The sequence below is a fragment of the Talpa europaea genome (genome assembly GCF_964194135.1).
Source record: "Talpa europaea genome assembly, chromosome: 15".
Lineage (NCBI taxonomy): Eukaryota > Metazoa > Chordata > Mammalia > Eulipotyphla > Talpidae > Talpa > Talpa europaea.
In genome coordinates, this window is record NC_140083.1 from 55,702,621 (window position 1) to 55,719,244 (window position 16,624).

Consider the following 16,624-nt stretch of genomic DNA (forward strand, 5'->3'; position numbering starts at 1 on the left):
CATTGATTTAAAAGAATCTGAGCATCCTTCAAAAGGATTTAATTTGAGCTATGCAAGAGGCTTATGATAAACTAAGAGAAACAAGTCACTGTCCTACTTTCTAGCAGCCCTGAGTTTCATGGGCTGTGGGGCAGAGGAGAGGTCAGTATAGGCATGATCTACTGTGTGTCCAGGTTGGTGGCTGCCCAGGGAGTTCAGGAGGGAGCTTCTTCAGGGCTGCTGTCTTGCTGACCTTGCTTCCTCAATGCTGACTAAATTACTTGGTTGCTATAGCATGGCCCCTCTTGTCAATACTCCCTAAATTTGCTCCTGAGGTTCTCCTCTGTGGAATGTCTTTTCTCTGCTTTTCTGCCTATGCCACATCTATCTGGTATTTCCAAATTAGATCAGATGCCAAGCAATCCATCAAGCTCTTCTTACTCTCCTCCTGTTAGTATCTCCCATTTGAATTTCCATGACACAAATTATATTTCCTTTCCCGTTCTAATCCTTGCATGTATTGGTTTATCATCAAGGGCTTGTCTCTGACCACCTCTGTCTACCTCTTATGAATATCAACTATGATTTTATACATATAAACCTACAAAAAAAAAACCTAAAAGAACAAAGAAAGCGTTCACTGGATGCTCTCTGTATTAAGTTGCACATCAGACTCCAGTATGAAATGGAAAAAAATGATATTGATCTCCAAATGCTTGTAGTAAGGTTACTACACAAATTACTGTAAAAAGTAATGAGGTGGAGAGAAAAGCTGCCACTCAGAGGCTATGGACTCGGGCTTGAAGAAGTTAAACAGACCTATTCACAAGGGGGAAAATTATTTTTCATTTGCCTTCATTAAAGCCTAATTTTAGATCTTTGATAATTGAATGAACATACTGTTTATGCTATACACTTTCTGCCCTGAGTCTTGGAAAATCCACGAAATTTCCAAGAATTAAAGTTTCCATTAGCACAAGTGCCAAAGCAGGAGGCTTGACCTGTGGAGAAAGCTCATTTGTCTCTGTTGGCTCCATTTCAAATAGCTGCTTAAAGATCTTCGCTGTGTGACCCTCCCAGTGCACAACTGCTCTGGTTTACCATCGGGGCCACCTGGGGCGGGGGTGGGGTGCGGTGCGGAGAAAGAAGCTGCAACATCTCAGAAAGCCGCCAGTTATAATGCCCTCTCTGGGGTAAATGTTCATCACTGCGGGAGAACGCAAGGGTTACTTTCTCATTATGGGGGCGGGGTGGCGGCGGGTGGGGGTGGGGGTGGGGGTGGGGGAGGTGAGTGTGTGCAAAAGAGAGAGACCCATCCTGGGAACCAGCTTTGTCGGGTAAAAAAGCAAACGACTAGAATGGGTTTCAGAACCTCTTCCACCTGTATCTTCCCTACTGGACAGAAATTTGTTGTCAAAAACCAAGTGCACCCGAAAACCTCAGGAGACAATTTTATCCATTGTCTCTGGTTTTATTCAATCTGAAGTAGCCCCATGATCTACCCAGGCTACAAAACCGGAAAAAAAAAATTTCAATTTTCTTTATGTCATTGAACTTGAACCCTGCAAATTCTCTCCCCCAGCAGGGAGCCTTTTAAAGACTTGCTAATCACGCAGGAGGCCTGGGGTCGCAGCTTTGCAGAAAAGAGCAGTTTCCACAGGTCCCGCCCTCCTCGGGCGCCCCTCCCCTGGGCCACTCCCCACCTCCCCTCCCCCGCCACCCAGCGACTTCGGAGGCCTCCAAGGTCTGGCTAGCGCCCCAGCCCGGGCTGGGAGGCTAATTAGCGCAGCATCCTCCGGAGGTCCTCACGCCCCGGCCCCTCCTCCGCCGGCAGCCGGGGCCAAGGCGTGCAGCGGAGCCCGGGGAGGGCAGATCTGCACCCATCCCCCTTCCTCCACCCTCCCCACCTCCAGATTCTACTGCACCTTTTATTATTCTAACGTCTCCCCAGAGCGCTGTGTCTGTCCCTCCGGCGTCCGGGATGGGAGCGCAAGGGTCCTGCCCACGGTCGGCCGGCGCGCGCGTGGAGGGGCCGCTGTCCACAGACTGTAAGTTTCCGAGCTCCTCCTGGGCAAGGGAGGGGGCAGCCCGTCCCCCGAAAAGGACTGAAAAATGCGAAACACTGCAGAGGTTTCCAAGGTTGGAGGGGCTTTGAAGGCACGCTCTTTTAACTTCATTTGCTGCGCGCTAGTTATTGCCAGGGTTTTATTCCTGCAGCTTGCGTATTTAATCCCTTCGTTGTAAAGAAGTTTTAGTCTTCCAGTACTGCACAATGAGTTTCAGCAAGAAAACTTGTCTTTAAAAAAAGCAACTCATACTTCCCTCAAATTTAAAATATCAGAAAATTTCAAGTTACAGAGCACGTCCATTTTTTTTCCAAATTACTGTAAACATTTTTATTTAAACGGCGCAAAACCCCCAGCCTTTTCTTTGCCTTTTCTAAAACGAACGGAAAGAATTTCCCCTTTATTTTTAATATTGCTGTATCATGCAAATGCTTTAATAAGTAGATCATGATACCAAGCTGAACTTCATTTTCATTACAGACGCCGCATCATCGTTTCCTTGCACAAATCTACAGGCGCCACCGTTACTCCCAGAATTATCACTGAGTCTGCTGTTTACAGGAAGGCTCAGTTTTGCTTAATCAAGGTTATGGCCATATGTGCTCGGAATTCTAGAAAAATTCCAACCTCTGTTTCAGACCATATTGTCTGGCATCCCGGAATTGAAGCACAAACTAGAATCGAATATAGAAAAGTCAAATCCTTCCTTTAGCTTTGCATGTCACCCTGAATGCATAAACCTACTCAGAACGCAAGGACCCAGGAGGTGAGGAAATGCGGGGGGAGGTGAGAAAACGGGCAGTGGTTTCATTCATCGTTTTCCTCCTGCAGGAGGACGGGACGAAACTGAAGGCGCAACAGGTCAGCGACAGGTGGATAGGCTGGCTATGGTCAGGGGACGATGCTGGCCAGAAAGAGCATCATCCCGGAGGAGTATGTGCTGGCGCGCATTGCGGCGGAGAACCTCCGCAAGCCGCGCATCCGAGACCGCCTCCCCAAAGCCCGCTTCATCGCTAAGAGCGGGGCCTGCAACCTGGCGCACAAGAACATCCGCGAGCAAGGGCGATTCCTCCAGGACATCTTCACGACGCTGGTGGACCTGAAATGGCGCCACACTCTGGTCATCTTTACCATGTCCTTCCTCTGCAGCTGGCTGCTCTTCGCCATCATGTGGTGGTTGGTGGCCTTTGCCCATGGGGACATCTATTCTTACATGGAGAAGGGGATGGAGAAAAGTGTTTTGGAGTCCACTGTGTGTGTGACTAATGTCAGGTAAGAATACAGTGGGAGGGGGAGTGGAGGACGGTTGAAACAGCACAGAAAAAGATATTCAACTACTCTTGCTCTTATCACTGTTATTTTGTTGAAAGTGAAATAAAGTTTGCTGTAATACCTTCAGAAACAAGGAAAAAAAGTAACCCAATAAATTAAAAGTATTTTAAAAGGCAGCTTTATAGATGAGGAGTCTCTGAAAATGTGGAGTTTCCATCCCTTGGGCAAGCCTTGAAAATATTATATCAATCAATTTAATACAGTTGTGGTTCAAAGAGGACCTTACTTAAAATAAAAAGACGTCTGTTTAGTTTCCTGTATGAAAATGCTGCTGTCCACAGTTTCAGTGTCCACATATAAATATCTCAAATCAACAAAAAGTACTATGCTCATGCTAGTAAAATTTTCCTTGACTTCTCTTACCCATGACATTTTCTGAAATAATGAGAATTATAGGCCCTGGATTAAGTTCATTAAAAGTAATCTAACAAATGTAAGTCCTTCTCTGTCAAGATTATTTTATGATAGCTAATTGCTTCAGTAGATTAAAAGTAATGCAAAGATTCACACCTAGAAAATAATTTAATGGAAACAGGTCCAAATTTTTTTATGGAAGAGGTCATGTAGAAGTAATGGCATGGTTTTCTCATAGAGTTGTAACAGAGAGAAACAAGACAGTTCTTGGGGTGCTTTTGCTTCTTTCTCTTTATCATAAATATTTCAAAGATAGAGAAGGTGAAATTGATTTCAGTGATTGTCCTCTCATATTATCACATGGCCTAACTAAGCACATTTAGCTGGGGTCACTGGTCTGTTTCACTGGAAAAGGGAAATAGATCATGTATATCAACTGCAAAAATGTTCACTCTGAAGCAAAACAACAGTAATAATACTAGACTCTTCCCAGAACATTCTCTGAATAATATTCCAAATTCATATACCGTACCATAGCACAGCAACTTGAACAAGCACCATGCTGTCAGGAAACTATAGAGAATAAGACCTTTACTGACCCTGAAATCTTAGCACACTCACAAGCCACTGCAGGAGGCACAAACCCAGGCAATGAACTTGTCCCTGCTTCCATTTCACAGCTCCCTGCCTATCAAGGAGGGCAGCAGTGTGTGTCACTGCCCATGTGCCACAAATGTCAACTCAGAGTCTCAGGACAAGTAAACTGCATTGAATTGATCCCTTGACCTGGCCATTGCCAAGATAGGATTTTCTCGTCTTAAAATTGTCAGACTCTTGTCTTGGAGAAAATACAGGTGATCATTAGTACACCAGCTATAAAGGAAACCACTAAATACTGTATTTAAGGGTCAGATACCATTGTCGATCATATTCCTCTTTAAGAAATTTATTGGCACTCATTGATATTGGTGACTCATTTTTATTTTTTTTAAAGATTTATTTATTTATGCATACAGGAGCTGGGGTACAGGCCAGAGATGTGGGGGGAGGGGGATTTGAGGGGATTCACCAGAGACAGAGTGGGGAACAGAATAGGCAGACTGACTGAAGTACACTGCTGAGGGAAGCAGCAGGCGAGACAGGAGAGGTCTGCTGCGCCATGTGGGTTTCTCCCTGGCCAGGGATTGAACTCATGCTGTAGAGACTGCGGATTGCTTCAAAGTGCATTGCTTAACTCCTTGCACCACCAGGGAGGCCCCTGGCGACTCATTTTTATATCAAGATAAATTTTAATAAATGTAGTAGACACTCATTAAAGGACATAAGAAATAAGAGTGATAAACCTCATTAAATGATAGGTTTAGTCACAAGACAAATATGTTGCCCCTTTTTGTGCAAAAAGCATCTTCCAGCACTTTATTAAAGATACATCATCTAAAGTGATACCCTTCCAATGACTTTTTTGCAAGAACGTCAGAGTGCACTGGCTATTAAAAGCTGTCTTACTGCTAACTTTTTATGTTCTGAAGCAAAGTCACTCCCCTGATGCATTCCTCCTGCTGGTGTGAACAACAAGCTTTCTATGAGACATGGTGTCACAAATACAAGGGACAAAGTCCATTTTTGCATGACAGTTTTAGCATTTTAAATTGTACATCTCAGTTTTAAAAATTATTGGACCACTGTTAAGGTTAAATCCTTACTGATTTCATTTTAATGCCAGGGTACTATGTATTCTTCTATCTCAGGATACAATTATATCTCAACAAGTAAGTATCCACAGATGATTCTTTTGGTTAGTTTTTAAGTGGAGAATGAAAGTTACCTTTTTTACCCTTTCTGTTACTAAAAAAGATTCATAATAAAGTTTTTTCACCAATAATATAGAAACAAAAGTATCCTCTGCCAAAAGGGCATGTGAAAGATGACTAATAATGATTCTGATTCTTAGTATGTCCTTTCCTAACTTCAATGTCTCATCATCCCACCCACCAAATCCCAAACTACTTGCTTTCTTGGACAGATAACCACAAGTACATCTTGGTAACATTCACCAATGTCATTTTAGGGTGGCTCATTTTCCCTTTCATGTGGATGACTAACATGAATCAGAAAATAAACCAACATATTTCCTCTTATTAATCAGCCTAATCCTCTCTGTAACAGAACAAAAGAGCAGCTGAACATTTTCATCTCTTGATATTGTTTAGCATGACAGGTTTCCATAAAAGATAGGATCTTGTGCCAAGTATTGTTGAGGATTAAATTCTTCCATAAAATAAACCATATACAAAATATGGCACATGAATAATCTCGCTAGCTACTTAAAATGTTGGGTATATTCATTGTTAGACTGCTCTGCTGAGAATGATACATTAGCAATCAATCTCATGTCCATATCCCCCATCCACCCTTATCCTCTGCCATATTTTTGGATTATATGACATTTTGTATCATGTAATGTGGCCCAATAATTTTTAAAGCTTAGATTTAAGTGCAAAAAGTAGTGACTGCTTTCATTTGAAATTTTTTAGCAACAAAAGGTGTAGAAATGGCAATTTTCACTCCACTTAAAAGTGAATTAAAAGAATCATCACATATACTTACTCATCCCTGCTTGTGCCTCACCAATATGCAGTGGGGATATTCAGAATTCAAATATTTGAACATTGTGCTCACTCTTGGTGTGTGGTATTCATGGCCATGGTCATTTACCAATCCTTCTGCCTCAAATTCTTCCTTTAATGGCTTCAGTATTTTCTAGAAGAAAACATTTTTCTCTCCAATTGACAAAGCATTCTTTTTTGTTAAAAATATTATTTTTCAATGAATTGTTTTGTACACTTTTTAGGCGTGTGCTTTCTCTAGCATGGTATATAAGAGCTAATGACTTTAAAGGTCATAAATTAAAAGTCGACTCATTACTCAGGACCGTCTATATGACTGGAGTCACTGAAACACAAAAATGCAGTAAGTAATAACTATCTACCTGGTAGAAGACTTTACCTTTGTGAAGCCTATACCTTTGTGAAAGTATTTCCCAAAGTAAAATATGCCTATAAACATAATTGTGTATACTTATTTTAATGCTTTCACACAAGGAGGCCTATCATTACATGAGCTGGAAAACAGTAACAGAATTGTATTCCACAAGTCTGAAGGTAGAAGTGTGCAGAAAAGGGAGAGAGGGACAGAAGTAGACAGTCAGAGGAAGAGAGGAAGACTGAGAGAAACTCTTGTTTAGAAGCTGGCACCTCACAAGTTAACTTGGCTATCTTGAAGGGAGACAAAATAATAGCATGTTATTCCATTCTTCAAAATTTGAGCTGATGAAAATTTGTTTTCTGTTGTCATTCCTTCCAGGTCTTTCACTTCTGCTTTTCTCTTCTCCATTGAGGTTCAAGTGACAATAGGATTTGGAGGGAGAATGATGACAGAGGAATGCCCCCTGGCCATCACAGTGCTGATTCTCCAGAACATTGTGGGTTTGATCATCAACGCGGTCATGTTGGGCTGCATTTTCATGAAGACAGCTCAGGCACACCGCAGGGCGGAGACTCTGATTTTCAGCCGCCACGCTGTGATTGCTGTCCGGAATGGCAAGCTGTGCTTCATGTTCCGAGTGGGTGATCTCAGGAAAAGCATGATCATCAGCGCCTCCGTGCGCATCCAGGTGGTCAAGAAGACCACTACCCCTGAGGGGGAGGTGGTGCCCATCCACCAACTGGACATTCCTGTTGACAACCCGATCGAGAGTAACAACATCTTTCTCGTGGCCCCGCTGATCATCTGCCATGTGATTGACAAGCGCAGCCCCTTGTACGACATTTCCGCCACTGACCTCGCCAACCAAGACCTGGAGGTCATAGTGATTCTGGAAGGAGTGGTGGAGACGACTGGCATCACCACACAAGCAAGAACCTCCTACATCGCAGAAGAGATCCAGTGGGGGCACCGCTTCGTGTCTATTGTAACTGAGGAAGAGGGAGTGTATTCTGTGGATTACTCCAAATTCGGCAACACTGTTAAAGTAGCCGCCCCAAGGTGCAGTGCCCGAGAGCTGGATGAGAAGCCCTCCATCCTGATTCAGACCCTCCAGAAGAGTGAACTGTCCCACCAGAATTCCCTGAGGAAGCGCAATTCCATGAGAAGGAACAACTCCATGCGGAGAAGCAACTCCATCCGGAGGAACAACTCTTCCCTCATTGTGCCAAAGGTGCAGTTTATGACTCCAGAAGGAAGTCAGAACACATCGGAATCATGACAGCAAGACAAGCCCAGGGAAGTCTTCGACCCAGCGTTGACATTTTATGCAGGACACCGGCAGACAGTCCCAGAGCTGGAACACAGCAATTTGTCCTTCTACGCCTTAATGTACTAAATGATACTCATATTCCAACAATAGCACCTTTGTAGCAACAAACAAGGGTCATGCCAGCAAGGGTCCATGGCTCACACTTGTCTTAGATATGCATGCCTGGCAGTGATAGGCCTAAGTTTGTGTCCAAGCAGGAGGCTCCCATTTCTTTCCATTTGCAACGCAGGCATGACAATAACAGTAGTGGACTTTAAATACAAAAATTCGCCAAGGAATAATTCTGTTTGAAATGTTTAGTGGGTGAAACCCCAGATCTCTCTATTTCAGTTGTTCACCCTGGAAATGCCAATAGAATCAGAGGAGGAGGGACTAGAGGGGACAAAAATGATGTTTTTGACACCTCAGTGCATGGCTCCATATGCAGCTTTTCCTTTTCCTCTACAGCTCATCTAGTAAGAAGCCCAGGGCAACAACTGCTATTAAGGGGATTCTTTTCTTCCACGTGGTCTGTCACAATTTGTGACCTCAAGGATTTCTGGCCCTCATGGGGCAGCCTGGGGGCAGAACTGCAGAAGAGGCTTCCAGGAAAGCTATGCCATCCTGTCTCATTTAGGACTGATCACCCTGTAACCATTACTTTTTTCAGCTCACTTCTCAGCAGAGCCCCCCGCCAAGGAAACACTATACAGACTCTTATTAAAATATGTTCTCTATACTCATTGTAGTTTTGTGATTCCTTGTTTATACAATTATCCCTAGTTAAAGCTACTCTCTCTCCCTCTCTCCCCATTTGAATTCTGTTGTCCCAAAGCAGCTATATTTTTGGTTTCTAAAATGTCCTTTTGAGCTTCTGTCTGGGCCTGGTGTAGCATGGAAATTCCAGAACCTTTTTTGATTGTCCCACCTCTTACCTTTAAATTACACTTCCTTCCCAGGAATATCCGAAGTCAGGCATCATGTTTCGGTTTAAATTATTTTCTGCTAAGTGAGCTGTTCTATCAAATCTTGATTTAATCATTTTCACTGCTTTTCAAATGAAGGGATAAAGGCATAGAGAGGGATGCTGGGTTGCTAAACTATGGGTTTATTCTCATTTTGCACAAAATAACAGAAAGCTGAGCTCCCGGTAAACTTTTATACAGGTATTTGGGTTTTTAAAATTTCGTTTGTGAACACTGAAATAGGATTTGAATATGCTCGTTATCAGCCTACCTTGAATGAAGGACTCATGATTCTGACCAGATGAATGGAAATTATTTCTCAGGTTACTCAGTTTATCATTCCTGAAAAATCCTAATCACTGCTTTGAAATCCAGACTCATGCATCAAACAAGTACATGAGGCCCCACTTGAATACCTGTATGAGTTTCCAACATCACATCTAAAAGCAAATGATTCATTTTCACTGACAGAAGCTGTCCCTCCCAAGTCTTCTAATCACTCAAACCAGAACCTGGGAGTTGTACTTGACACCTCTGTTCCATATTTCCCGTGCCACCCACAGCAAAATCTGCTAGGTCTGCCTTCAAAATATATTCAGAGTTCCACCAGTTCTGCCTCTACCACTTCCCTCCATGATCCAAGCTGAGCCGCTCACCACCTAGTATAAAGAGATGTAGCTGTACCAATTATGAGACTACTGAAACATTCCAGTAAAGAAAAATTGACTTTAGTGAGACTTAGTCAAACAGATGCTAGATGCTGGCTCCCTGTTTCCCCCCGCTCCGAAGGGCAGCTGAGCAGACCAAAAGACAGCTGCCACACCAGCAATAAAAACATACAAAGTGCTTGCCTGCCATTCCGTGGCTGCTCAATGTTTGTAGCAGTGATCCAGGCTCTGGGCAGGTAATGTGGGGACATAGACAGTGGGGCTGATATACAGGATATCTAAGCCCAATGGTGCAGAATGCCCAGGGGCAAATCTTGCTATGAAGTGTGACAATTTCCCAGTCACCTCCCAGCTGTCACCTGAAGCTCTGTGACAAGGACCTAGTGACAACCAATTTAACGGGAAAGTCAAGAGTTTGATGGGATCCCTGATTTTGAGATTCAGCAGCATGATTTAGCTAGTGACAGTCACACTGAACAAACAAAGCCACATCAACAATTTCCTAAAACCCACTAATGTTTTAAATTTTTACAGTGGTTTCAGAACCTATTTTTGCTAAAAAATATTTAGGTGACTAAAAGATTTTGGAACCATACTGTAAGATTAGGTGTGTATATTGTGTATCATTTTGAATTATGTATTGAATGTAAATATTTTATATTAGGTTCTCCACTCCTACCAAGTCTTCATACAGAAGCCACAATATTATTTTAAATCCTATTACATCATTCCCAACTTAATGCATTCCTCTGGCTTTCCATTTTTCTCAAAATGAAAACCAAAGTTCTTCCTGAAGCATGTAAGCCCCTGCCTCTCATCATCACCACTCCTCTTGATCATTCCCACCCTATACCACACTGCTCTTGCTGTTCTTTGAAACAGAGTCATACATATTTTTGTGGCATGGATTTGTTTCTACGTGGAGCATTTTTCCTCAAAAAAACATCCTGGGTCTCTCCTGTCATTATTTCTGTTTCCACCCAAGGGCCCTCTCATGGGGCAGCATGGTAGAGTGGGCAAGAAGAGAGTCTCTGCAGACATGCTGCAGGGGAGGGGGAGAGAGAGGGAGCAGAGGGAGGGAGGGAAGAGAGCAGGAGACTGTGGTGATGGTGCACCGGTGCCTTGGGGAAGGAAATTCTATGTGGACTACACCTGAGGGGGTGGGGGGAAGCAAATATTGTTATAAAAAAGAATATTTTTTTTTAAAGAAGAGTCTCTGCAGCCTGACTGTCCAGGTTTACTTCACCTTCAACACTTAGTATCTGTGAGGTCTTAACCAAATTAATTTATTTGTGCCTCAGTTTCCCCAAGCAAAAATTCAAAATGATTACAGTACCTACTACATGAATTTTGGGAGAGGATTGAGTTGATAGGTTGAAGGGTCTACAAATAGTTTAATTCATTTACCCAGAACAAAAGGTTTGAAATAAAAAGACTGCCTGGATTCTTAGTGAATAAGTAGTTCAAAGCTATGCATTTATGTTCTAGGACAGAGACAAAAGCTTGCTGCAAAATGAATCTGATCTCTTTAAAACTCCGCAGCAAAGACCAAGTCCACCCTCTGCCAGTGGCTTGCCCAATTCTTTGACAATACAATTATAAACCAGAGACATCCTGCAGCAGAGGAAGTGGGAGAGGGATCAGAGGGAGAGAGGGAGGAGCACAGGGGACTGAGGTGATGGTGCACCAGGCGAAATGGTGAAGGAAATTCTGAGGGGTGGCGGAATCAAACATTGTTTAAAATGAACAATAATGTAATATATATATAATATTTTAGCAATGAAGAATGTAAAAAAAATTAAAAAATAAATACTAGTGGACAATACCTGCTTCCCTATCATCAAACACCACCATACACCACTTTACAACATTGTGGTCACATACGTCCCAGTGGTCCCCACAGGCTGCACATTGAGTCTAGGTGACACCATCTATTAATAGGTTTGTGCAATGACACACTGTGTCATTGGCACAACCGGAATTGGCTAACCAAGCATTTCTCAGAATGTATCCCCATCATTAAGTAACACATGGCTTACACATGTGGTGTATAAAACACACAAAGTGTAAAGGGAAACATTTTGCTTACAGAGGATATTTCTGGATTCTCATGTCTATTGTTATTCACCCAGTAATACATATACAGAATATCCACCATATCTAGCATTTATCATCTGGCCAAAATAATGAGGTGTTTATCTTTTCTTAAAGGAAGAGCAAAAGCTGATAGTGAATATAGGCTCTGATTCTGATGGCCTAAGATGGAAAATATCAGGTGAAGAAAACTAGCTTGCAGGCCAAGATTGCAGAAGAGACACTTCCATCTCAAAATCAAAATCAATACCTCCTCCTAATCACCGAGCAGGCATGGGAGGACACAGAGCTGTTGCACATATAGATTTAGTGAGAGCTTGGTGAGAAAACGGAGCACTATTCTGAGAACTATCTTTTTTTTTTTCTCTGCTTATTCCAATACCACAGTTCCAGTCTATAATCCCCCATTATTTGTCACTCGACTCAACAAATTCTTTTAGTAAAATTCCTCTTCCCGTCCACAGACATTTCAAATGCCCCTGGCCAGGTGTCTGTCACCTAAGTATCCCAGCACCCCCAGAGAAGTTAGCCATGTCGTGACAGCAGGGTAGGGTAACTACCTTGCTCACTGGTTGCAAGCATTTTTGTCGTTGAAGGATTGGTCACTTACAGAGTAAGAAGTTTCCTCTTTGGGAATAAATTAATTACAGATAAGAAAGAAAGAATGCAAAAGATATCTACATCTCTTGGGGTTCCTAGTCCCAACTTCTGTCCCTTAAAACTTGTTTAAGGTAGAGACAGAACTGAAATGAGTGTCTCCAAGGACCTGTGCATTAAAATAACCATAACAAATCCTACAGGCTGTTTAAGAGAAAACTCAAGGGCCATGCTCTTCCCATGATCTTTAAGCACAATTCTCATCAATGGTGATGGGAATTTCCCCACAGACCTCGGAAGGAAGTGACTCTAGTGACACCCCTTGGATAATTTACTGCACAGATCCAAGTTTAAATTCATAAAAAAACTTAATCAGTCTTTCACATCACATCAAAATATCACAGCAGAACTGACTTTTCATTTAGGGTATTTACATCCTCCTCAGTACTCTCAGCTGCTGTCCCAGTTCTCACGAAGACTTTTTTGGCTGTACTCTATGACGCCTCCTCCCCCACCTCTAATTCTCTCTGGGGTAATTTAAATGAAGCTATAACTCTGCAGTGTTTATTTTAATCACTTGAACAAACAAAAATTTTAAGGCTGGATGTCCACATACTGTTGGATAACTTCAGTTTGTATTGAATGAGCATGGACAGGGTGGAGGATAAAATAGTTACCTGTAAAATTGAAGTTAAAATATACTTTTCACTGGAATTAGCCATATTAATGGATTTTTCAGAAAGCTTCCATTATTCATGATTGACAGATGAAAAGAGTCCACATTCTCTATTAAGCCTGATAATCAAGGCTCTTTCTGGCTTGACTCCAACACACCTTTGTAGGGACATGTCCTGATTCCACTCTATTCCTCAACATCTCATATGGATTCAAGTTCACTGATTGATATTCAGTCTCCCCCACAAGGCTGAAAGCCCCTGGTGTTAAAATACTATGCTTTCTCTACCAAAACTACTATTTTTACAAAGCCTTCTCAAATTCTCCACCTAAATGACTCCTTTATCCCCACCATGTCCACCCTTGTTTATTGTTTATTTCATAACTGGTAATGGGTAACTTTTTTTTTTAAAAGATTTATTTATGTATTTATACAAGCACTGGGTACAGTCAGAAGCACGGGAGGGTGAGAGAATTCACCAGAGCCAGAGCGGGGAGCAGAACAGGCAGAAGGACCAAAGTACACTGCTGAGGGGAGCAGCGGGCGGCAGGAGAGGTCTGCGCTCCATGTGGGACCCTCCTCCGGTGGCCGGGGAGCAGCCGGGGATCAAACCGGCGCTGTAGAGGATGCAGACAGCTTTGCAGCCCAGCACTCAACTGCTGCGCCACCGGGGAGGCCCTAATGTGTAACTTTTTGATGTCACACACCTCTCGTAACTAGATTTCAAGTCTTTTCCCCAAACTACTTAGCACAGTGCATGCCTAATATAGACAGTGATGGCAACCTGATAATTAATGCCCTCTCCAAATCCACTTTTCCATTCTTTCAGAGTAACAGAGTGGTTTAGCTAGAGAGACTACATTCTCCAAATTCTGCTATAGTTTGTAGTGGCTGTGTGCCTAATTTTAGGCCCAGGGCCTGTGACCAGAAGGCAAATGGAGCTTTTCTCACTCTAGAGTTTAAAAACTCTGAGCTGGGGCCTCCTGCTGGCAGAGGAGTTAAAGTCTCAGCACTATCAAGCTATCACAAGCCACTACAGCATGAATTCGATTCCTGGCCAGGGAGCTAACCCACATGGTGAGCAGACCTGTCCTGTCTCGCCCGCTGTTCCCCTCAGCAGTGTATTTCAGTACAGCTACCTGTTTTGCTCCCCACTCTGTCTCTGGTGCATCCTCTCATCTCCCTCCCTATACCTCTCGCTTAGACCCCAGTTTTTCTATGCATTAAAAAAAAAAATCTTAAAATAAAAACTCTGAACTTATGTTTTTCCACTTTCTTTTCCCTCCATTGGACTAGACCCACATGGTAGAAACCAACTTTAATCAGACTGTTGATAACAAAGTCCATGGAGCAAAAGGATAGAAATAATGTAGGACAGTAAATGACTTTGTGGAATAGAACCATACCAGTCTAGCCTAGATGGTCACAATAGAGATAAATAAACATCTATACTATTTTAGTGCTGTTTTAATTTTTTTTGTTTATATATTCTGTTACTATACTACACCTTAGTCATTATCCCAACTAATACAATGCTAAGTTAGATCAAATGGCAAGGCTATTAGAGCGTCAGAAGCTATCTGCTATCCTCATGCCCTCCAAAAGATAGATGCCTAATAGTTTATAAAGAACGCTTACAAATCAGTAAGAAAATATAAGCAGATAAAAATAATTGGCAAATTACATGTAAAAGCATATCACAAAAGAGAAACTGAAATGCCAACATATAAACCAAAAGATGTTCAATTTCACTAGGAATCTGAAAATACAAATTAAAACACAATGCAGTACCATTTTACTCCATCAGAATGGTTAAGCTGTGAAAGGTAGAGATAAGCACTGGAGAGGATAATGAGTAAGTGAAATTTGCATACATCACTTTTGGGAGGGTAGTACTGCCATAATCACTTTGAGAAACTCTTCAATAGGGTTTTCCAAGACTGACCTACAGCAATCCCTAGAATCCAACAATTCTACTTTGGGTACATACTCAAAAGACTTCTATAAGAAGTCTTTTATAGCATTACTGTTAATGTAGCCTCAAACTGGAAACAACCAAATGTTCATTTATAATAAGATAGATATATAAATTCCAATGTAGTTAAAAGATAAAATACTACAGAATATGAGAATGGTAACTATTTGTGTTGGTATCTAGCTCATAAACATTGTTGATTAAATCAAAAGAATTAAAAATAGGTAATACAACTTTGTGGTGTTGATGGCTCAGGACATTCCCTATCTCACAGGGCAGAGTGAAGCCTCTAGAAAACAGCATGAGAGCTTTTTGATCTATGTTCTAATTATATAGGGGTAGTCAGCTTGGTAAAATTCATTTATTTTTATTATATATAAAGTTTATCACATATAACTTGGGCACTTCTGATTATATACAGTTTCCTTCAATTAAATTTTAAAGAACTTAAGCAAAAAATACTTTTAAAAGAGAAAAAAAACTAGAGATTAAAAAATAAATCACTTTAACTTCATATCAATGGAGATATACTTTCCTAACTCTGGGGTAAATGCATTGAATTTTCCTAGAATGACTATCAAAAAGCCTGATAAATAACTCATTTAATAATGCAGATATCTCCATTGTAACAATCTACTAGATTTATAGTTCATTCTGGAACATGCATACAAGCATTCATTTATCTATTTTATAGTTAGCAATTACTCTGTGCCAGACATTGTTAAATTCTGTGAAAATACAAATTACAAGCCAAGTTACTAGATGGTACCTATAGCCTAACACATTAGGCTCAATAACACTATTGCTATATTATTGTATACATATTATAATACACATATAATATGTAATACATATATATGGAAAATTATACAACATACATAATAGGTATGTAATAGATAATACATATTATTATATAACTATTAATGTACTTATATACAGTATAGCATATACGTATAAAATATTGTATTATATATGGCATATATAATTAGAGTACAACTATTATCTATTATCTATTTCATATATTTTGAGTATTTCAAAAGAATTAGTGCTCAGCACAGTGTTTGGAACAGAGTATGAACTCCAAGAATCTCAACCATTTTCATTATAGTTACTACTATTGTGGTAACAGGAGCCAGAACAGAATGGTGGCACTCCCACAGCAGTGTCAAACAAAGGGCAGAAAATAAAAACAATCTCTAGCGGAGAAGGCAGTTATAGGTCAAATAACAGGAAGAGAAGTAGATTTGTTCTAGTTTATCCAGAAAGCACCTAAAATAACAACTGTGGCTTCACAAATATACAAGGAAGAATGAGTCCCGTCTTCCACCAAAGATGCTGATAACTTCTAATGGGTTACCAGCTCTAAAGCCCCTCTTCTTCCCCAAGTCATGTGTCTGATTTCACAAACAACGCAGATCTTGATTGAGTATTTTAAGGCAGAAACATAAGAGAGAGGCTTTCAAACCATTTCATATTACTCTCCTTTGCATTATAGTAACAGGCACATACAGAGGTTAAGTGACTTTGGTCACTGAATCATTAGAAAACTGAGTGAGTGTGAGCTGGATGTTCTAACTCAAAACATAAGGTATGCCATTAGTTGTTCCTCCCCCTGCACTGAAAT

The 16,624-nt window shown here is 41.3% G+C and overlaps 1 protein-coding gene across 1 annotated transcript; it reads left to right on the forward strand.

Moving 5' to 3' along the window:
* Positions 1–2,946: 2,946 nt before the first annotated feature.
* KCNJ8 (potassium inwardly rectifying channel subfamily J member 8) lies at positions 2,947–7,995 on the forward strand (the record flags this gene model as incomplete). The annotated part of the gene is made up of 2 exons (XM_084255371.1): positions 2,947–3,317; positions 7,095–7,995. The coding sequence occupies 2 exons, from the start codon at positions 2,947–2,949 to the stop codon at positions 7,993–7,995; spliced, it is 1,272 nt and encodes a 423-aa protein (XP_084111497.1).
* Between the last annotated feature and the right edge of the window lie 8,629 nt (positions 7,996–16,624).